The sequence below is a fragment of the Athene noctua genome, chromosome 8 (assembly GCF_965140245.1).
Source record: "Athene noctua chromosome 8, bAthNoc1.hap1.1, whole genome shotgun sequence".
Classification (NCBI taxonomy): Eukaryota; Metazoa; Chordata; class Aves; order Strigiformes; family Strigidae; genus Athene; species Athene noctua.
This window is the reverse complement of record NC_134044.1, coordinates 27,774,373-27,796,791: the sequence shown is the minus strand read 5'-3', so window position 1 is coordinate 27,796,791 and position 22,419 is coordinate 27,774,373. Positions and strand designations below refer to the sequence as shown.

At 49.3% G+C, this 22,419-nt stretch overlaps 1 protein-coding gene across 9 annotated transcripts in view; it reads left to right on the top strand.

The window, feature by feature from the left end:
• SCHIP1 (schwannomin interacting protein 1) overlaps nt 1-18,904 on the top strand; it is a 181,502-nt gene extending 162,598 nt beyond the window's left edge. For 4 of the 9 annotated variants that reach the window (XM_074912692.1, XM_074912693.1, XM_074912698.1 and 1 more), the window contains 6 exons: nt 10,902-11,020; nt 13,948-14,065; nt 14,719-14,916; nt 15,461-15,584; nt 16,765-16,858; nt 18,263-18,904. In XM_074912692.1, coding sequence (XP_074768793.1) covers nt 10,902-11,020; nt 13,948-14,065; nt 14,719-14,916; nt 15,461-15,584; nt 16,765-16,858; nt 18,263-18,314 — 705 coding nt within the window. In that variant the 3' untranslated portion in view covers nt 18,315-18,904. Of the gene's footprint in view, nt 1-350; nt 592-7,027; nt 7,253-10,901; nt 11,021-13,947; nt 14,066-14,718; nt 14,917-15,460; nt 15,585-16,764; nt 16,859-18,262 lie in introns of those variants that run through there. The other 5 variants (XM_074912696.1, XM_074912695.1, XM_074912694.1 and 2 more) reach the window with 5 other exon arrangements.
• The last annotated feature ends 3,515 nt before the right edge of the window (nt 18,905-22,419 follow it).

Sequence of the window (22,419 nt, the reverse complement as noted above, 5' to 3'; positions counted from 1 at the left end):
GTGGCGTTGGGCTCCACCTTCACCCTCCCTGCAGGATATAATTAGCTGGAAATGTAGGGCAGAGCCTTTTTCCAGAAGAGATTGCGCTATATTTCTGCGGCAGGGGGTAAAAGAACGTTATCTCTTCTAAAAGAAGGTTATCTCTTCGCTCTCGGCTCGGTGTCTCGGAGTGTTTTGGGGAGCCGCGATCCATCACCCCACCGGCGCTGGGAGGGGGGCGTTCCCAGCTGTAGTTTGGAGGCGGGGGGGGGCTGTATTTTATTTTTTGCCCCCATTCCCCGCGGAGGAGCCAGCCCCGGGGGAGCCCCCCCGCTCTTTGTGCTGGTGGGGGCGGGACCGGCTCCCCCCCCCCGCCTCCCGTCCGTGCTCCGCCGCGCAGGCGGAGCAGCGCGGCAGCATCCATCTTACCGGCGGGCGGCTGGCCCGGGCTCCCATCCTCCTCCTCCTCCTCTTCCTCCTCCTCCTTCTTCTTCTTCCCATCCTCCTCCTCATCCTCCCCCCCCACCCACCCCCGCGTCGGGGCCGGAGACCCCGCGGGGCAGCGGCGGATGATGCACGGAGATGGTACACCAGGAAAACTGCTCCTACCAGGTAAGGGGGCGACCTCGGCCTGCCCCCCCCCAACATCCGAACCGCCCCCCCGCACCCCACCACCGCTCCCCGCTCCGAGTCGCCCCCCTCTCACCGATCCCCAAGGTGTAGGGGGGGGGGGGGGGCAGCCCGGCTCCTCCCGTTCGCGTTAAAACCGTGGGCTCCTGCCCCCAGGGCATCCCGGGGGTCCCACGGCAGCCGGGGCGGGGGGGGGGAAAAGCGTTTGCCCGCGGGGCTTTTGTGCTCGCCATGTGATGCTCGCCGGGGCTGCGTTCGCCCGGAGGAGCGGCGGGGGGCGGGTTTGTCGGGCAGCTGCCTGCACCCCCCCGCTGCCTGCACCCCCCCGCTGCCTGCACCCCCCCGCTGCCCACCCGCCTGGATGAAACTGCTCCGTGTAAGTGAGCGAGGGGCGGGTTTGCACCTTCGGGAGGTGCCAATTTTAGACGAGAATAAACGGCCCGTTGCTCTGCGCAAATCCCCCAGATTTAGCGAAGCGTGAGAGCTGGCCCGCAGCGTCCTTATTTTCAGATGCGATCTCGTCGTGGTCCCTTGTTGTTCTGCTAAATAATCCGCGCAAGACCCGGTGGTGGGTTGGGGGAGGCAGCGCTTCCCCCTCGGAGCATCCCTGGGGATGGGGATGGGGGGGGGGGTGTCCCTGGCAGCGCTGACAACCGTTTGCTGAGCATCATCCGGCTTCTTTCAGTGGGGCGAAGGAGAGCGTAGGGTGGGCTGATATTGGGGGGTTATTTCCCTCTAAAGAGAGGGTGGGTGCCACTGGGTGCACCTGCACGGGAAATGGCGTGTTCGGGGGCTCCATGGTGGAGGCGGGTTATTAAATGCACAAACGTTTGTCCGTCCTCCGCGGTGGTGCTGAGAAATGCGGCTGCGTATGTGCGGTGGCCAGTGAAATCCCAGTAAAATTGTAAAATACCCAACAGGCGTTCGCAGCGGCCGAGCTGGACCCTCAGGAGATGGGGCTTTGCCCAGGACAGCGGCTCATCATTTCCCCCCCCCCCCACACGTTTAATTCAAACTTCAGTCCGTGTTGTAAGACAAAATATCTCATACTGCGAAATTTATCGTGAAGGGAAAAGATGCCAAAGTCTATACAGAGAGAGAGAGAAGAGTTGGAAAGATTTTTTTTTTTTATTTTTTTTTTTTTTGCTGCATGTTTTCAGTCTATCCAATGCTTCGGGAGACGAATTTGCATCTTGCAAAAAATTTAAAAAAAAAAAATTCCTGTTGTGGTTTTGGTTTTGTTTTTTTTTTTTTTTTTTTTCCAGCCTCTGTTTTAAGGGAGCTGATTTTTCTGCAGCTCCGAGCCTGTTGCTCTCTACCGCCTTAATAAATGGTGCCATTGTTTCCCCACGGCGGATGTTTTCCCAGCGTCCTCGTAGGAACGCAAGGGTTAAAGGTTGCGCATTGTTTCCCGGGTGGAAGCTGGTCCGTGGCTGTGGGCGAGCGATGGCTAGCGATGGATGCCGAGCTGCTACGACGCAGGCCTGGCCACCAGCCCTGCATGTTAATGCGCCGGCCTTGCTGCGCCGGCTGCGCCTTTTATCAGCTTTAATCTACTTGCTTGTTTATGAATTGGTTCCTCTCCTCCAAACCCATCAATATTAGAGTGAAAACAGCCAGAAAGCCTGCAAATCGTATGGGGGGGGAAAAAAAAAAAAAAAAAGTCCAGAGAAATGGGTTTTCAAATGAAATCCGATTCAAAACCTCCCTGTGATGCTGCAGAGATTAGGAACAACCCCAGCCCCCTCCCAAACCCATTAATCTAAAGGCCAAGTTTTAATCCTTTTGTGGCCGGGTTTTGGATCAGACTGAGGCCAGCAATGATAGGATTTTGGTGGCTGCCCCGAGCGCCCCGGGGGCAGGAGGGTGACAGTGTCTAACTCTGCCCTTCTCCCTCCTCACACCCCTTTTTTCGAAGCCGCTAAATGAACTTAAAAATAAACCAAATAGAGGGACAAGCCAACGCATGGGGAAAACTTGAAAGCGTGTTTGTTCTGGAGAAATTCAGCAGAAGACCACATCGTGGCTGGGACATAAGCTCTGCAGCAGGAAGGGTGCTGAGGGAGAGGAGGGTATTTCTGTTTACGCCGTGGTTTGCCTCGAAAGGCTGGTTTCGTGCCATAAATGAGTTGTCGCTGCTGCTCGCTGAAGTGCAGGTGGCTCTCGAGCCTCCTGGGGTTTGGGATGTGGCTAAGTCAGGTTCACCGCTTTGAATTTAGGCCAAGTCCTCCGTGGTCAGGAGGTCCCAGCATCTGACACCGTTCCTGGAGTCATGCACCGCCTGCCGCTCTCCGTGCTGTGTGTTTTTCTCCTCGTTATTTCTATGTTCCTATTTTATACTGCTTTCTCTTCCGACGCCAAACACTTTGCTCAGGGCTCTGTATTTCTCCTGCGGTTTGACAAGAAAAAATGTCAGCTCGTGCACATTGGGGTGACGTTTTGTGAGGTCCTGAGCTCGCACAGAATGGAAGGCCAGCGTGCAAATCCCGGCCTTAACGCAGAAATAAAGGTTTTATTCTAATGTGTGCATTAGCAGTGCTTTACTGGCCTGCAGCCTTAGCCAGTGTTTGAATTTGCTTTGTAAATGCATATTTTCAGCGCTGCCCGACAGGTCCACCTTAGCGTTGAGCAGAACAGGACTCTCCAGGCTGTTGCCAGCTTCCTTGGTGTTTCTTTGCCACCACGATGCGAGTGGGTAACATGTCTAGGTGTACATCATCTCTTTGGGCTGATTTTTTAATGCGTCTTTAACAGTGAAGAAGCCCCCCCCTCACCCCGTGCCCCTGCCTAAGGCGGGAGCCTCCAAACAGGCAGTTGCCCGTGGGAACGGGGTTTGGCTCCGTGCGCTGGCATCAGTCACGGTCTGAGCTATCTGCTGGCGGGTGGGTCGCTCTGGAGATGGTACTGGGCTTTACATGTGCAAAGAAAAATAAAAAGAAAAAAAAAATCTGATGTGAAAAATGAGATTTTACTTTGAAATAATTTCTTAGGCGGGTCAAGGTTTTCTTTATGGTTTTGTAGGCTTTTGTGGCATGTCGAAATACCAGACTGTCATCATCTTTTTCATTGAAGTGAATACAAATTCTCATGGCAGAATATAAGCCCAAGAGACGGGCCTTGGAGAAACCCTTAAATGCCACAAAACCCACCATGGAGCTCTGGAGAGCTGTTGGCCCGGCCTCTCGCCCGTGGCTGCTGCGCTGAAGGGATGCCACGTCGTGGTACAGCGGAGGAACCTCTGCTTGTGTGGCCCAGTGCACTGACCCTGCATCCCAAACCACTTCGGATGAAATAAAATAAAGCCTGTGTTATAGAGAGCTGAGGCTGAAGGCCTTCTTGTTTGAGATTTAAAAAAAAACAAAAACCAAACTCTGTGAAGTGGGTGTAAAGCATTTGGTGTGCTGAAGCTCGGGGAAGCATCCTCGGAAGGAGGGCATGGTCCATCTCATCCCTAAATTTGCAGGGATTTCTTGTAAGGGCCTTGTACTGCCTGCTCTGTGCTGCTGGAAGGGTGCTGTGCTCTGAAAGGACTCTTTGGAACAGATTTATTCCAACCTTTACAATAAAATAAACGTTTTCTGAAATAGTTCTGGCAACTTGAGATCACCTGGATGCCCTGGTCTGAGCACTGCGTGGCCGCAAACACTGGTTTGGCAGGGAAGGTGCTTTTGTTGAACTTCACTGGGAATTTTGGGGTGTTATCTACTAACTCGGTAACCGGCGATGTGTGGGAGCCCCACAGAAAACAGGGCGGTGTTTTCCTCCCTCAATGGAATATGCCCCAGCAGCGTTGAGGGGGTTTCCATTGACTCAAGCAAGCGTTATGTGTGCACAGTAGAGTTAAATTTGGGTGCTTGCTTGTCCGTAAGCAATCGGTGCATGTTTAAAGCACATAAAACTTGATGTGTCCTATTTCTCTGCCTGGCTTAAGGATGACTTCAGGGCCATCCCCAGCCTGTGTGCTCCCTGAAGTGCTGAGCCTGTGGCCGTGTGCTCCTGCCGTAGGGCCACCTCAGCAGACCTGCTCCATATACACCCGGTCTGAGCCCTGTTTTCATGCTATAAAAACAAAAGCAGGCTGAGGTGGCCGTGGCTACCTCTCCCCAGTGCCAGCGTTGCCGTGGGCTGCTGGAGGAGCCGTGGCAGCTGTAGCCATGGAGGCCAGTTTCCTTCTGACGTGTGAGGAGTCCTTGTCTAGCAATGCCAATGTGGAGTGTACCCGACAGCATAGCCCCCACCATTGACTTTTTGGGTTTTTTTTGTTTAAACCCTCTACGTACAATAAATGGTGTGTGTGTGTGTTTGAAGCAGAGGCCGGTTGCGGGAGGGACAGTCCTGGGGGTTTGTCAGGCACTCCGGTGCTGCCCGTCTGCCCGCGGAGGCCTTTTGCATCAGGTGAGGAAGGGGCTGAATACCAAAGGGTTTGGTCCCTGCGCTGAGACAACCCCAACACTCATTTGTCGTGTGGTTTTGATATCCAGAGTTTAATTGGGCCTTTTCTCTGTAGTGGGGAGATGTGCCTGCCAGGAGTGCAGGGTTGGGTCTAGTCCTGGCCACCCAGATTTGCCTCCAGCAATGGTTAGAGGTGTGCAGAGGCTCCCAGCTGTGCCTCTTCTGTTTTTTTTCCTACTGCCTTGAAGTGGGGTTTTCACTGGAGGCTGAGACCAGCTCTGGGGAGGCCAGTCCTGGAGCATCCCAGCTCAGAGGGCAGGGCAGAGGTGAGCTGGCCTGAAAGCTGGGATGGGGGATAAAACATTTTTTATAAAATGTGAATGAAAAGCGCTAAAAAAATTTCCAGTAAGCTGTGTTGCTTCCTACCCTTAGGAGTGACTTGCTGCCAGTTTGCAGAGGGGTGGCTTGCACATAGCCAGTATCCCTCACGCAGCATCCCCCCCTCCACGAGTTGGGTACCACGGGCACAGCAGGACCGGGCTGGGGCTCCCTGTCTCAGCCAGGGAGGATGTTGGGGCCATCCCCCTCCGATGGGCCAAACTGGGAGAGAAGCACGTGGCAAAGTGCAGGCTCAGCCCTCAGCCCAGTGCTCCTGGCCACCACATCCTTCCTCTCGGGCTATGGGATTATAATTTGTTTCAGATTGAATTGTGTCAGGATCCATCCCCACGGCTGGGAGAGGAAGTTAACTGAGCGACAGCAGGAAAGGACACAATGAGTCAGCAGTGGAGGGGAGCTAAAGATAATGAAGTATCCAGAGAACGACTTTGTTTCGTTTGGGAATTACAGTTAGGAAGAAGTGTCCTGGGACACGAATGGAATTAAACAATCCTGTTTATTATTCCTGGTTTGTTTCTGAAACTTTAGAGTAGACTAATGTCGTGATGCATAATTGGTATGTTGTTAGAGCTGGTAATCGAGCTAGACTATGCATTTTGGGTGAAATGATGTCAGCGTGACTTGGATACATCATTTAAACACGTAAACTTTGTAGGGCTATTAAAATAATTCATCTAGCATGCAGCCTATGCAGAAATCTGTGGCAGGTGTGCCCCGATTTGAGGATCGCTGAGGAACTGTGGCATAAATCCCATCTTTCTGAGGATTCCCTGTAGCAATGCCTGCCTCAAGGTGCCGTCCCAGCCTCTCGCTGCCCACCCACAGCTGATCCAGAGCGAGCGTTGTGCCCCGCGATGGGTGCGATGCTGATGGGATCTCGGCAAGGGCTGAGCAGGATTTGTGTGGGGTTGGGGGACAGCGCCTGCGTTATGAAGCCTGGATCTGCTGGAGCTGTAAGCAGTGAAGGTTTGGGGGCTACAGAGCCCCCCTGGGAGCTCAACCACCCCGAGCAGGGACCAGGCGGTGTGTGGGTCCCCGGGCCCTGCAAGACCCCGGGATGGATGGAAGGTTAAGGCTGGATGCCTTTTTGAACTCTGTTGGTTAATTCCTAGAAACTTTTTTTCTGCACCTGAAAAAGCTGGTTTAGCCAAGAAATAACTCCCTGGGGTCCTTCCTGGTGGTTTTTTGTGTAAAGAGTGAAAACAAGACTTCATTTTGTGGTTGTCATTGCCCATCCCGTGCGAGGGCTGAGGACGGCTCTGGCTCTCCCCGGGTTCAGTGCCCCGGCCATGGGATTCAGCTTCTCCGACCGCTGGGATTTCATTAGGATAACTTCCACACTGAAAACCCCGGGAGAAAGCCCCTTCCTCCTGCCGTGACTACGCTGCCTGGCTTGGATTTTGACATCAGACACCGGGTTTTTTCCTGCCCTTGTGTAGCCGGCGAGGGCTCGGGGCTATTTTTATCCGGTGCTGGCAGTGGCTGGAGGAGGACGCGGCTTCCCTGGCCCGCACAGCCCTCGCCTCTCTCTCATCAGCTGGCCGAGGCTCCGGCGCTGCCGTTGACTTTATTAGGGAAAAGCAAGGTACCCGGAGCGGCTGGGAGGCGAGGGGGGCCGGGGAAGCATCCCGGCCGTGGGACGGTGGGCTGGCACAGGGCTTGGCCCCGGGGGTGAGCGCTCGATCCCATGGTGCCGATGGAAGAGCGGAGGAAGGACTGAGATGCCCCGGCGGGAGCGTTTCACCGGCCACGTGAGGACCCGGGAGCGAAGGAGATGAGTCGGGAGGGTGATGGCATGGGTGATGTCATCAGGAAAGCAGCCCCGCCGGCCGGGGAGGGGAGTTATAAAAAGGTAAGGGACAAAAAGGAGCCTTTGTCTGCCAACAGTCGCTCTCTTGGCAGGAGGGGGACCCGCCGAAACGCTGCCCAACACCCTCCCAGGGTGCTGGGTTTCGGGTGCTGGAGCGGGGAAGTGCTCAGCGGTGTTTAACGTGCCGGCACAGGGCAGCAAACCTTCCTCCCCCTGTGTTTCCATATCACTTTATGATAAAGAAAATGTCGATGTTTCCAAATGTGTCCCCGTACCTCGAGACCCCCGAGTTTTAAGGCAATTTGCCATGTGGCTTGAGATTCACAAGTTTGACTTGGTTTTGTGTTTGCTGGCAAATCCCCTGCAAACAAAAAGGAGATAAAAACAAAATGTTCTGCAGTTACAATTTCTGTTTGTAAATCCAAGAATAGTCTTTGTGCTTCACAGAGATAAAATGAGGTGCTGTCTGTGGGTCTTTAAATATAGTAATTGTCCATAGCTGGTAATGACAGACCCTGGCAAAAATAGCCTGGGTGGCCTGGCCGTGTCCCAGAGCTCCTGGCCGGGGCCAGGCCCGGGCTGTCACCCTGTTTGGTGCCGGTGGATGACCCTGGCACCCCTTATTCTGTAATTGTCTGGGTAATTAGACTTTTCCCTCTCCAGACACGCAGCGCCTTAGCAAAGCACACCCGGTGTTCAATCGGGGTTTGGCACCAATGGGGCAACTGCAGCAGTGCTGTCACTGGTCATTAGTAGGACCCAAGGTGGGGGGGTCTTGGAGCACGATGAAGAGCCTGGCAAAGCACTGCTCCACCTCAACGCCAAAGAAATCTTCCACGCGCAATTTTACGTGCTGTTTCGGGTGATGTCTGTGATGAGTAAAGGCTGCTAGTACAGGTGCCTGCATGCTGAATGGTGTGGAGTGTATGAAAAGAGCAGTCCAGCTACTGCTGCTTCAATGACATAAATAACACAGTGTGGACTTTGCTCAGTTTCCCAGAAAACTGCAGAAATCTTGTGCCCGCGGCCGTGGGGATCCGCTCTCCATCCTGCATCGTGTCAGTCAGGGACAGCCCCTGGCATCAGCAGTTCCCCCGTGTGCCCCCAGGGATGGGCAGAAGGCATATATTGGATAAATTCAGGCTCTCAATCAAAAATGTGGGGGTTTTGGGGGATGGACTCGGTGCTGGCACGTGTCGGAGGCGGGTGGTGGAGAGCGCAAATGGTTGTGTGTAATCTGCAAATGCCGGAGAGGGGATTGCAGTAGATTTATAAACAGCAATAATTGCAGCAGGCGGTGGGGCTGGGAGGCCGTGCTGAGCCCGCCGTGGGGAAAGGCTGAACCTCTCCTGGCAGTTTGCCTTTACTGGAAGGGTTGTGTAAAGTGTTGTACATGTAGGCAGTCACGGCCATAATGTGACGTTGTGTTTTTATTCGTGTACTTAAACAAAGGTAGCTACTGACCTTTCGAATTGGAAGGTCAACGGTAAGAATGGAAAACATCCGCCCAAAACTGTTTTGCCTTAAAAATAAAAAGCAGCCTTTTGTTTAAAATAATTGTCTGAACCAGACGTCAGCTCTACGCCAGACCCCTCTTCTACAAATACAGACCTTTTTTGATTCGGTGTCAAAATACACATTTAAATAACATGGGGTTATGTTTTTCTTGCTCTAGTACCTTTGCATTTTGAGGTTTTGATCCGCTATTTTTTATATAATAAATAAGTATATTTGATAGTCAAAAAAACCCACTTGCAGTTTTCCGTCTCAATTTTTAGTTTTCGATGCCCAACTCAGGATGTATACTCCAGCTGTTGGGTAATTCATCTAAAGCCTAAAGTCCAGTTCCCTTAGGTATATTCTATTTCTTAGTAACTGTTCCCTATTTTATAATAACAAATAGGACTCCTGGTTTCTTTATGGTCATTAGCCTGTGTCTGGTTTATAAAATGGGATATTCTGAGCTCAGTCCTGGGAGCAATGTTATTAGTATCCTCAGTAATGACCTGCTGGAGAAAACAAATTGCACGTTGATTAAACGTACAGATGTCAAAGTGGGAGCAGTTGCGTCTCGGTGGGAAATGGAGAAAAAAATTTTTAAAAAAGATCTGGAGAGACAGCCCCATCTGAAAGGGGTAAATATGTGAAAGTGTGTCTGTATTTATGTGTATTTTAATGCAAAGAAGAGTAGTTTTCAGCACACACAGAGTAGGTGCTGCTGGGGGAGGGAGCGGTCCCAGCTGGCGTGGAGGCTGGGATGTGCCGTCCCAGCTGGGCAGGAGGAGGTGGAGATGTGCTTTGGGCTCCTGATTTCTGTTGGAACACAAGGAAAATCAGAAGGAGATGGGAGGATGTGGGAGAGGATCATCTGAGTCGGAAAAACAGGGAGGCTGAGTATCCATGACTTCATGAAATATTGATGCGCTGAGGGATGCATCTGACACAGGGGAGACACCCACATGCGTCATGAGATGGGCAGCAGGAGGAACCAGCATGGGCAGCCCTCTCTCTGCTTTCAGTCCACTAAAAAAATATTTCTCACTCTTTTTTACTTAGGGTTTTTTTTTCACTCTACTCCCTTCACCGACAGGGCTGGCTATTTCTTCTTCTAAGATCGAGGCATCAATTATTGAAACCTGAAAAAACAAAGGAGAAAAAAACATAGCTGGGCAGTCTGGGTAGAACTTTGGAAACTGGGAGCTGAACCCAAAAATTTGATACTGCTTGATGCCGTGGGGGTTATTTTTAAAATTTGAAATATTTTAAATAAAAGGAGTTGGGTTATAAATGCATTTTGGTAAGGGATTGACAACATAATGGGCAGTGTGATAATGTATGTAGTCAGCACTGGAGTTGGAATGAAAGTATTAGCTATTTTACGTTAATAAGTTGCATTTTGTTGTATCTTACTTCCCTGTATCAAAAAAGGTGCTTTATTTTTACTTAGGTGAAATATGGGAAGCACAGTTATATTAATTAACGCTGTGAAAGCAGCCCGTGCTTGCCTGCTATGTTTTCTTTCGTTGTGTATTCTTGATTGGTCATTACGTGTTATTTTAAAATGAAATGTTTGAGGGCTTCAAAAATGTTCCTTCTATCAATAACTTGTCGCCTTGTATGAATTTGTTGTCAGCGTTGGCACATAATCCATTAGTGACAGACACGGGGATAGTACGGGTACTAATTTTGAATCTAGATCTGTGATTTTCATTGATTGCACATGGTTTACACAGGCATATCCATGATCATTAGTTTCAAATCATTTTGTAGTTTGCTCTTACTCAAGAAAAAAAAAAATATGTTTTTAAAACTGGATAATTTGATGGAAATAGTTAAAAATAAATCTAAGCATGTTGGCAGAAGATGGATTGTGTGGTTTTGGAGGCTGCTTAGGGAAGTGGAAGATGCTCATGGTGCAAGCATGGCCTCAGTGTCTGTATATGGATATAGGTACAGATATCAGTATATATGTTACGTATTATGGGATATATAGATAAATATTGATCAATATGCGGAGAGAGACGTGCAGGTGGGCTTCTCTGTTGGGATGGGCTGTGTGGTCCGCCCAAACATGGGAGACAACTTGGGGGCTGCTGGGCATCATGAGCGTGGTGGTGGGGCTGGTGGGACAACTCTCCTTCCTGCCCACTGAGGTGACCAGCAGCTTTGTCCTTTCTTATCGCCCTTCCAGGCCCAGAAGAATGAGCGGGAGTCCATCAGGCAGAAGTTGGCTCTGGGCAGTTTCTTCGACGATGGCCCTGGACTTTACACCAGCTGCAGCAAGAGCGGCAAGCCGAGCCTCTCCTCCCGGTAAGCCAGCTGGCCTCACAGCCCAAAACCTCCTTGGAAGAGTGTGAGATGCTTCCAGCAGGATGTCCTGAGACCTGCCCTTTGGAGGATCCCTCGGTTTTTGCTTGCAACACTATTGTTGATTTTTCCTTGTTTTAGAACAATGTCTTCTGCTCCAAATGCAGTAATTGTACATTACGTAAATAATTGTAAAGAATGTGCTAAAATATTAGTTTAAAACTGTGTAGAAGAGATATTTGGGTGCTCAGGGGATAAAGCAAATGAGCTGAAGTTTCCTGAGTTAGGTTTCCATCAAGTTTTAATTTAGGATCTCTGCCCTGAACTGAGCATTGCCTTTGAACTTGGGCAGATCAAAACAGTGGCGGAAGTATCGTGAATGCACAAAAAAGTGGAAAACAGTGGATTAAGTTTGGTTTTTTTCCAAAGGAATTCTTTATGTTGAGTTGCCAAATACTGAGGATTTTAATGTCTGAATACCTGGTTTAATGCCAGATACATGTGTTGGAAGCAGGGCAGGGTTTAAGGATGGTCCCATGGTCCCACCAGTCCTGGGTCAGGCAGTGTGGTGACGGTTGGTGATAAACCATGACTTTGGGAAAGCACATCTTCCTTTGGTGGCTCAGGATGTGGCAGCCCATTAGAAACAGATCTGATGCTGGTAGCCAGCCCTGGTGGCAGCAGGGCACTGGAGGGCAATTAATCTCACACATGGAAAGCAGCAAAGAATAGAAAAAATGAGCTTTAACGTGGCTCCCTGCCCACCCCACCACGTCCACATGCTCCATGCAGGCTCTGCTTGCTAGACACGGCTCCATCCCTGGGACTGGCACACTGGGTAGCGTGGATAACTCACTTACTCTGATTTTTAACGTTTCCACCTCAACTATACTCCAGAAAGGCTTGTTTATATTCAGCTGCCAGGGAGTAACCCATGGCACTTGGGAAGCATTGAACACCTCCCACACTGGGAGTGAAGATCTACCTGTTGCCATGGTGTGGGAGAGAAAAAAAAAATCCTAGAGAGACGTAAAGCCAGGAGGAATACTGTTATTACACCGGAGAGGTACAATTGTGAAATTAAATTGAACTGCGAGTCATTTGAAAGGGAAAACAGTTTTGCTGTGTGTAGTTACAGCTAAACCAGGAGCCGCTATCTCGTAATTACAGCACGGGTCTAATTAACGCTGTGCGGCAGGGTTTGGCAGCTGTGTCACCAGAAATTACCAGCTGTACCTGAGCACTTGGGCGTTTCGTTAATATTTATAGTCCAGGCAAAGCATTAGTGTTGCACGCTGCCTGTTACAGGACCTACAGGAACCTTTGCAGGACCGTTGCTCTCGTGCTTGTGTATGAAAGAAAAGAGGATAAAACGCCGGGTTTCAGGCGTTGGGGTCGTGCTCTTGAAAGGCACGTGAGTCACGCACCCATGTTTTGCTCTTGTTCTGCCCTTTTTGCGTGATATAATTTAAAGGCAAGGGTGCACCCTTGCTCCCCGACCTGGGTACCCGTGTCTGTCCACTATGGCTTGGAAGTTCGTGCAGAATTATAGAATAAAATCATGGAGTGGTTTGGATTGGAAGGGACCTTTAAAGGGCGTCTAGTGCAACCTTCCTGCAGTGAGCAGGGACACCTTCAGCTAGGTCAGGTTGCTCAGAGCCCTGTCCAACTTGACCTTGAATGTTTTCAGGGATGGGGCATCCACTACCTCTCAGGACAACCTGTGCCAGTGATTCACCACCCTCATCTTAAATAATTTCAGTTATTAATGTGATCTATTTTGTGGTAATAGTGACTAAGAAATTCCACTAAAATAAATGGAAAATAAAAGTTTGCTGTCTGTAAGTACTGATATAAGGCCCCCCATGGAGAATGAGCAGTAGCATAGCAGAAGGTGTCAGGGGGTTTGCCCCATCTTCAGCAGGTGGTGATGGAGTATGGTGCACCGAGAAGGCTGATGGAGTTGACCCCAGAAATCTCTAGTTCGCAGGGTGAATTTTTAATTAATTTGGAAGATGTGCAAAGCCTGAGCAGGTTTTGTAGGAGGCGAACAGGCCTGAGCCGGGTGTCCGTTGGGTGAATTGTCCTGGAGAGCCCAGGGTGCATGAGCTCAGCTGGTGACTGCAGAGCATCAGTGGGGGCTTTCACAGACACCTTCTCATCCAAAAAATCTGTTCCCTTGGTTGCTTGCCGAGGCTGATCTGTGCAGAGTGAGCCATGGGGTCCACCTGGAAATTGGTGGGCCACGCTCTTCTGGGGACATCAGCCCACACCAGTGAAACGTGTTTTCTTAATCTGTCCACACTGGGCGATGGTGCAGGGGGTCCAGAAAACACAGTAATGATCTCTTGCTGGGCAGTAGTGCCTCTTGGCCACAAACAGGCTTATTGCCCTTCTGAATAAATAGTTTCAATTGTTAACACATTATTTTTTATCATATAATCATATTTTTGTTATTGATATATAAAATATTTTTCTATTAATATATTTACTATATTTTACACACACTTTATATATAGTATTTTATTTAATATAATAATATAGCCACCTGTGGTGACAAAAGCTCTTCAGCATCTTGGTAATTCTGAAGTTCATCAATAGATGGTGGTAGAAGCTTTGCTGTCACCGTGGTGCTGAGTTTCCAGTCCAGCGTTGAGCTGTCGCTCAGAAAAGGCAGCAGGAGCTTGCCCGTGCCCTGCTGCTGCGAGCCAGTGGTCCTGGCTCTGCTTTTGGGTGGGGGATGACCATCTTGGGAAAAAAAGTAAGAATTGTTATATTTTCCTGAGGCTACTGTAGCATCAGGGCACCAGCATCCTTTCAAAACACGAGCGACTCGCTGCCGACGGCGCTGCAGCGTCTCGCCCCGCGTGCCCTGTCGGCGCGGCGGGGAGAGGGGGCTGCGGCGTCACCTCCTGCCGTCGTCCCCACAGATTACAAAGTGGGATGAACCTGCAGATTTGCTTTGTGAACGACAGTGGCAGCGACAAGGACAGCGATGCCGACGACAGCAAGACAGAAACCAGCCTGGACACGCCGTTGTCGCCCATGGTAGGTCCGGGAACCCATCCCATAGAGGCTCTGGGTGTGGAAATCGTAGGGCATCCCTGAGGGAAGCTGATAAACAGCTGATCCTTATCAAATACCAATGCTAAACCCCAGAGAAGTATCTTCAGCCATCAAGAAAAGAAACGTGAGATGTGGAGGGGCAGATAGGGAATGCCTCTGGCTCGCACAGAGCTGCTGTGGAGCAGATGCCTTCATGAGAAGGTGTTCCTTCTTCCTTCCTTCCTTCCTCCCTTTCTTTTCGGCTCTGATAAGTATCAGGGTAGTAAAGGATACGAAGTGGTATCAGCTCCCAGCAGCCTTCCTCTCCTTTCTTTTCCTTTGTGAATATAACACTGCAGCCCCAGATGTTTCTTCCAGCTTAACCAGTCTGTCCCTTCAACACCTATAGATCTGGTTGGCTCCTCTTTCCATTTAAAGTGCTCGGGGGGGTTGTGTGTGTGTGTGTGTGTGTGTCTATCTGGAAATTACTCTGATTTTTAAATATAATCTTGTGTGTTAAAATAAAAAAACTCTGTGCTCTTCACTGTTTCTGTAGAAATGATACCGCTTGTAAGTATGCAAAAATATGTTAAGCCAACAGCAAATGTCTCTGGTGGGGGGACGGGGCTGTAACAGCTGTGTGTCTGCTTCCCTAGAGCAAGCAGAGTTCATCCTACTCCGACAGAGACACGACGGAGGAAGAGTCAGAGTCCCTTGATGACATGGATTTCCTCACCAGGCAAAAGAAACTCCAAGCTGAAGCCAAAATGGCCTTGGCTATGGCGAAGCCCATGGCCAAAATGCAGGTCGAGGTGGAAAAGCAGAACAGGAAGAAATCGCCGGTAGCGGATCTTGTAAGTGGGGGCCGCGGGATGGCCTGGGGGGGTGACACCAGCCCTTTTGCTCTTTGCTTTTGCTTCTTGAGACATGCACACCGGCCAGCAGTGCTTGTAGACACACAGAGGAGCAGTGGAGATAGGAACAGGCTGGCAAGAGTTGAAGGGTCAACATGTGTCATCTTACCGAGCCATTACGGGAGCGGGATGGATGCAGGGAATGAGATGGTGAAGTGTCAAGGTTGTTGAGGCTGGCATGATGCTGCTCATCCTCTGAGGTGTAGCCAGCCCATCCCATCCCATCCCATCCCATCCCATCCCATCTCAGAGCAATCCCAACTTGGTACAACACCGCCGTAGCCCTCGTGTCCCTTTACATCATCTGATAAATTTGAAGACTTGGGTCAAATGTTGTGTAGATGTTTCAGCTCGATTTCGTAGTCTCAGTGGAGCCGTTGATGCATGTTTGTGAGAGGGGGATGCAAGCAATGTAAACTGCCTCCATTCAGAAATACAAATAGTTCGAAGAAAACAGTAAAAAATTGACAATTTTTTTTTTCAGCTGCCACATATGCCTCATATAAGTGAATGCCTGATGAAGAGAAGTTTAAAACCCACTGATCTAAGAGACATGACTATCGGGCAGCTACAAGTGATAGTCAATGATCTCCACTCACAGATAGAAAGTAAGTGATACTTGTTTAATTATTCTTTGGTACATCACATTTAATTAAGAAATGTTGGTAAATGTGTGATAACACAAGTAGATGGAAGAGGCACCCCACGGTAGTTGGAGGTGGTGTTCTCTCCAGATTTGGCTCCTTTGGCTTTTTTCTTTCCTTTTTTTCAGTTTCTTCTAAAGCACTTGCTTGGCTCTGTAAAAGAGGAGGGTTGTAGCATTGTACCAGCACCTAACACCCCACTTGTAACTCAAAACCTGGTTGGGTAAAAATAGTCTTGGGAAGTCTGCCTGTCCTGGAAGCACCTGCCATTGGTGGCTTTATGGCTGTGTCTTCATGTGACGCTACGCCATCATCAAAGCCATCCATGAGTGGAGAAACTCTCCAGTTTAGCAAACATCCAGGGTAAATCCACCCTTGCCGTGCTTCAGCATGTCTCAGGTCCTTGCGTTTGCCCGCACGGACAGTGCCCCACCGCCTCATCTCTCTTTGCTCTCTCCAAAAAGAGCCAGGGTTTTTTTTCCTCTCCCCAAAGGATCTTCATCTTCCAATTAATTAATTAATCAACCATTTTGGGGTAGACTTCTCTGGTGCCTGTAGGTCCAAAAAAACGGTTGGTTGGGGGCTGCTGTGATGCTCCTTCTCCACTCGCTTATTAATTAGCCTCACGTTAGAAAGCACCCAAGTATGGGCGCATGAGCGTTAATGTCATTAACACCGAGCTTGCTGCCCGAACTGAAGAGGTGTTAAACCAATGTAGCTGTAATTAAGCAGCCTAAAGACCAGCTCTGGCAGTGAGTGATGGGCAAGTACAGCCTTCAGTGGAGCCTATGCCAGCAGGTTAATTTTTCACATGATCCTCTTCATTTTCTTCTTCCTCGCTTTTTGACACAACCCCGAGCAAGAATCCAATGTCATGAACAAGCGCTGAGAAATTCACCTTTATTTTTGCTGCTGCACTGAGCTATTTTACGGGAGGAACTGTTTGCTTGCAGTGACATGGAAGGGGGTTATGGTTTATCCTAGAAAAGGACAAAAATCTCTGTGCCTCTCCCCGGCATCGTGTGCATCCTCCGGGGAGGTCCCTCCTGGTTACGAGTAATGTGGTGGGAAGGATGACACAGCAGGTCCCAAACTGGGGTTCCCGGGGACACCACAAACTCACCCCCTTTCTCCCCGGCGCCAGGCTTGAACGAGGAGCTGGTGCAGCTGCTGCTCATTCGGGACGAGCTGCACACGGAGCAGGACGCCATGCTGGTGGACATCGAGGATCTGACCAGGTGAAGGAGGCTCCTCGGGGTACTTCTCTCTCCTCGCAGCTTCCAGCTTGCCATTGGCAGAGTGTAGGGGCTTTGTTTTAGCAGAATTTTAGTACTAAAGCTTTTGCCATCAAAGGTAAGGGCTGAGCAGGATGCTGCTCTCTCCTCCATAACAAGAAATCAAGGCACTTGGGTTCTGGAGACCATCAGCAGGTTTCAGGAGCTCGCCAAACGCAGGTGTTGGTGCATGCTCTTGAATTAGTGTTTCCCTTCCCAAAGCCTGAACAGATCCTGGGCAGGAGTGCCGCTGCAAACCCTCAGTGCACCCCAAGGGAAATCCAAGTGTGTCCCCATGTCACCCCACCCCTTTGGCTGGGGTGAGCTGCAGCCCATCGGCCTCCACTGTCAGAAGGACTTGACCAAAGGAGAATTTCTGCGTCTTTTCAATATTAACGTTCAATATCTGATTAAACAGGAAGCCTTGCAGAATATAGGCAGATTTCCATCAGCACTCCATCTCCCAGGCAGCAAGAGGCATTTTCCATTGAGATAACTAGCGATGCGTTGCAGAAACAGTAAGAAGTTTTGAAAACTTTGGCGAAAAAAGGCTGAAAAAGATGATACTGGTTATTGCCAGCACGCAAGGACCACGGTTTCAGAACTGAAGCATTAAGCTTGCCAAAAAAAACGTGGCCTCAGTTTGTTCCTATTTTAAAACATTGTGGGGCTGCAGAGCAGCTGGTTGAGATTTGACAGTGCGCTGCCTGGAAAAAGTTTCTGCCAGCTGGGGTGGCCGTGAGGGATTTGGGGAGCGATTCTCGTGCTGCCCAGGGGATGGTGGCCCAAGGGACAAGCAGGCAGGTTGTCACTTTTGAGTCTTAATGAAGAGCAAGTGGAGAAAGGGGGGGATCTGGGGGGGCTGGAGCCGCGTCAGTAGGCAGATGCCAGCGCCGCCTCGCATCTGTTCTGCTGCTGTGCTTTGGAAACACTTTCCTTCCTAAAATGCAATTAATGGCAGTTTAGTAAATGAAAATTATTTGGATGCTGGACAGCATGGTGGGGGCTTTGGTGCATTGGGGGGGGGGAGAGCACCGGCTCTGGGGGATGAACGATGAACGTGCTGAAGGAAGGGAGGAAAAAACCCCAGCTGACCCCAAACCTCTCCGGAGAAGGGTTTCCTCTCCCCTTTGCCCACCTCCCGGTCACCTCCTGCTGGGAAGGAACCTGGGCAGAGACCACACATTCCTTGCCCAGTGCTTTGTTGTTTTGGTTTTGTTTTTTTTCCTTGGGAAACTGTTATTTTTGGTTCGCTGCCAGAGCGGCACGGACGCTGGCTTGGCGCACAGCCCCGCGCGTGGTTTGGGTTCCCGCCTGCCCTCGGCGCAGCGAATAACGCAGCTTCTCTCCTCCCCCCCCCGCCACCAGACACGCCGAAAGTCAGCAGAAGCACATGGCAGAGAAGATGCCAGCAAAATGAACCCCGGAGCCCCAGGAGCAGAGCTCGAGCGAGATTTCATTTTGCTTCTGTGTGTGTCCAAGCGCTGATGTCCACGGTGGCGCACAAGAAAAACCAGTGTTAGTCATTGACCATGTCTGAAGCTTTATGTCCGGTGATTGGCCTCTGCTTCTTAATTTATTTTAATTTTTTTACTTGTGCCACTAAGTATCAGGCATTTTAATAATATTATTACAAAATATGTACAGTACTTATAACATTATAAATCACGGGTGAGAAGAGAGGGTAGTTTAACTTTATTTTTGTTTGTTTAGAGATTTTGAGTTGAACGATATTTTACCATTGACTACTTTTTTATTCTTCACTGTAGTTTTAAAATAAAGAAACTGTACTTGACGGTGCTATACAAGTCAAAAAAATACATGCCTGCCTCGTAGTGAAGTTGTAGCTTTCAGTAATATGTATATTTTAATCAGTTTTCAACATTTTGTGAATGTTGACTACCTGACATTCATTTTTAGATGTGCTATTAACATTCGGTTGGATTCAGAGAGTTACCTTGAAAGTTTTATGTATAAATATGTAAAATAAAAATTGAAAAAATTGTTTCATATGATACGTCTTTTTGTTGCCTAGTGGTGATGCACCAGTAATGTATTCCTCGAACTAAATGTGCAATTCCTAACTTGTCATCACCAGAAAGAGCCTTTTTTTTTTTTTTTTTTTTTTTTGCTGATCACATGAAATTATTATAGAGAGAAGACAGGATTTTTGTAGAGTTATTTATTTGTAAGTTCATAATGTTATGTATGACATAGAAGAATCTCTTAAGTCCATAATAACATTCACTGGGCCCTAATATTGTGACTATTGTTAGAATCAGCAGGCACATGCCATAGGTGTTTTTTTTTATATTTTATTGTCTGGGCTAAATATTTAAATGACTCACCAATGTCAGAAATAAAAAAAAATCTATGTTAAAAATCTAAGCAGCATATTAAATGTATTATATATGGTAATTACTCACCTCTCTGCCTTTGGGCTGGGCTCCCCGTTAGTGGCTGAGCGCTGGACGTGTCTCCTCTGTGCGTACCAGAGGAGGGACACTGGGAGACTAAGAGGTCTGTCTCCATCCCTCATTTATTTGATTTAATGCTGAAACAGCTCGGCCATCCCCTTCCTAAGGCTGCCCGGCCGTAGCCAGCAGCAGACACGCATGTCGCACGCACCAGATTTTTACATTTTAATTCTTTTGTCCTCGGGGGCAAATTCATCTTAGCGACGGGGCTGGCTAATGACTTATTCAGGGTGTTTTCAGAAAAGCCTGAGCTGCATTAAAATTTCATCCCCGCGCCAAGAATGTATTTTATAAAATCACTTTTTTTTTCCCCCTCTCTTTTTTTTTTTTTCAGAAAGTGCAGGTTATGGAAACACCAGCCCTTGGAGGGGTTTGGTGGGGCTGGGCAGAGTGGGGTTGGTTTAACTTAGGGTTGTTTTTCCTTTCCCAGACGTTGCTCCAGGACTTTCCAGAGGACAGTCCCTGTCCCACATCCCCCATATGGGGGGGGACATGTCCCTGCAGAGTAGTGTCCCCAAGCAGGGTGCTGTGCCTGCAGAAAGGTACTGGGACAGGTTAGGCTGGAGAGCCTTTGCAGACCACGGGTGATGTAAACTTTTATTTTGCTTTTTTTTTTTGAATCTATGCAGAAAAAAATATTTATATTGGGGGTATTAGTTTCTCTGTAGCTCTTGTTGGCTTGATGCTGTTGCCTGCACGTGGGGAGACCTGCTGGGTTTTATATTTCTGCTCTGTACAGGGCCGCGTTTGTTGGTGCCTCCACCAGAAGAGGCTGTTTGGGTATCGGTGAGGAGGTGTTTGCCACTGGATTTAAAGCATGAACAGCAAAAGCCCCAAATACACAAAGTTTTCTCTCAGCTTTCATAACAAAAAAAAAAAAAAAAAAGCAAGAAAGCCCCCAGGTGCTCTGGGGGAACCCTGCATCCTCCGCAGCATCCCCGGCATCATCCCCGCCAGGGTCCAGCTTGTGGGGCACCGGGGTGAAGCAGCCTGGTCAGGCTGGAGTTTTGTTCCCTTGCTAAGTGCCTTTAACTTGCTGAAGAGAACTAGTTATTCTGGTCACCTACCACTGGTTTTCCCCCTTACATCCTTAGAGGGGGTTGGCTTTTTTTTAAGAAAAAGCGTATTTCTGGGTAACTGCATCTCCTTGGCTCTGTGTCCCGTGTACCGAGGTGTCGTGCTGGTATGTATGATGGCAATGCTGTGCAATTAATGGATTAAATTACATTTTTAAAAGAGAAAAGTGTTGCGTGGTTTCTGAGCTGCTGCTGCCACCTTGTCGTGGACAATTATGTATTTTGTCACCTATTTCTGGGTATCGGTCCCACTTTTTGAATCTCTTGTATCCTCCCGGGTGGGTTTTTGGTTTCTCCTCCCCTGGTCCCAGCCAGCAAACATAAACCCATCTCGCACAGGGTGTCAGACTTTGCCATGTTCTCATGAAAAAGTACCTACTAGAAGTCACCAAAAATACCTGATGCAGTCAGCAAAAACACCTACCTGCCCTGCATACGTTCAGGGTGATGGGGCTGGGGGGTCCCACAAGTGCCCCGCATCGCCCCCAGCTAATTCTGTATGGCCGTGGGGAACAGCTGCCTTGGGGAGAATTTGGGGGTTTTGTTCTGCCTTGCTTTTTTTTTTTTTTTTTTTAAACGTTTTGTCTTCCATGAATGGGGCATTTACACGGTTCCACTTGGGACTCCCAGTCTCGGTACTGTAACCCCGGAGCTGAATTCCCCGGAGCCTCAGAGGGCTCCCAGTCAGAAGGTTGCGTTTGTGGGGTGAGCTCAGCAGGGAACAGTAAAAAACAGCTTCTGTTATGACAGCAGCCACTGCTCCACCACGGGGACCAGGATTTAACATCCCACCATTGGGTGCCTGAAGCAGCCCCTGTGCCCCTCGCCCACAATTCGGGGGGGGGAGTGTTTATTTGGAGAAAACATTCAAATGACTTAAAAGCCAAAGGAAAGTGTAGGGGTGTGTTGGACAGGCTGGGGCAGACAAATGTCCACCAGCTAATTCCTAGCATGAGGGGAAAAAAAAAATAAAGACTGCAGAGCTGTGATAAATGGCTGCAAATGTGTCTTGTCTCTGTCTGGCACAGGCAGCTGGGGCCAAGGGAGCAGGGGCTGCGTGTGAAAGCTCTGTGACCCCCTTTTCCCTGCCTGGGGGTGCCAAAACCATGGGGCACAGCAGCCTGCACATTGCCCATGGCAAGTCCTTGCCCAGTGGATCACTGGGCACTGCTGTGCCTTACCAGCCTCTGGCACAAGGGCCAGGCACGAAGCTTTGGGCAGCTTGGAAACAATTTTGGACCTTATTTTTCTGCCACTACAACTTTTTTTTTTTTTTTTCGTGCTGCCTGAATAGCTGGGCAGGGACCTGCTCCTCGGCGTGCCATGTCCTGTCCCCTTCATGCTCCCCTTTCCTCAGCAATCCAGGGAAAAGTCTGCTTGCTTTTCCTTGCCTGCCTTCAGCTGGTCTCACAACACAAGATTTCTTAATTTTTTTAAGTCTGTCTCTTGGTCCTAAACTCACCTGTGCTTGAAAAGCAGAAAAAAAATTGCATTTAAAAAGACAATAAGTAAAAAATCGTTCTGATGTCTGAGATAACGTCCCGCTGATGCTAAAGCAGCCCTTAGGAACAGAGATATGCTTTATGAGCCAGAAGCTTCCTCTCAAACAAACCTTGCAGCTTGAGTGCCTTTTTTATTTTGTTTTCCCTCTTCTTGTGAAGCTCCCTGTCACGGAAGAGCAGTGCTCACCGTGCACGGGACGTGCTGCGCGTCGCCTCGCTGGGCACACGGGGACTGTGGGCGTGCAAAATCACAGCAGAGCAGACACAAGGCCTTTTATTTTTCTTATTTAATCCTTCAGAGAAGAAGCACTAATGAACTTAGGAGAATTAAGTCACGTATGGACCCAGAGGAGAAGGGTTGGAGTGGTGGGACTGCAAAGTCCTGCAAGGCCCCTGCTCCAAGGACGCTCCCCATTGCTTTGCACTGCTGCTGGGGAAGGCAATTAGCACAAATGAGCTGGTTTTTACCT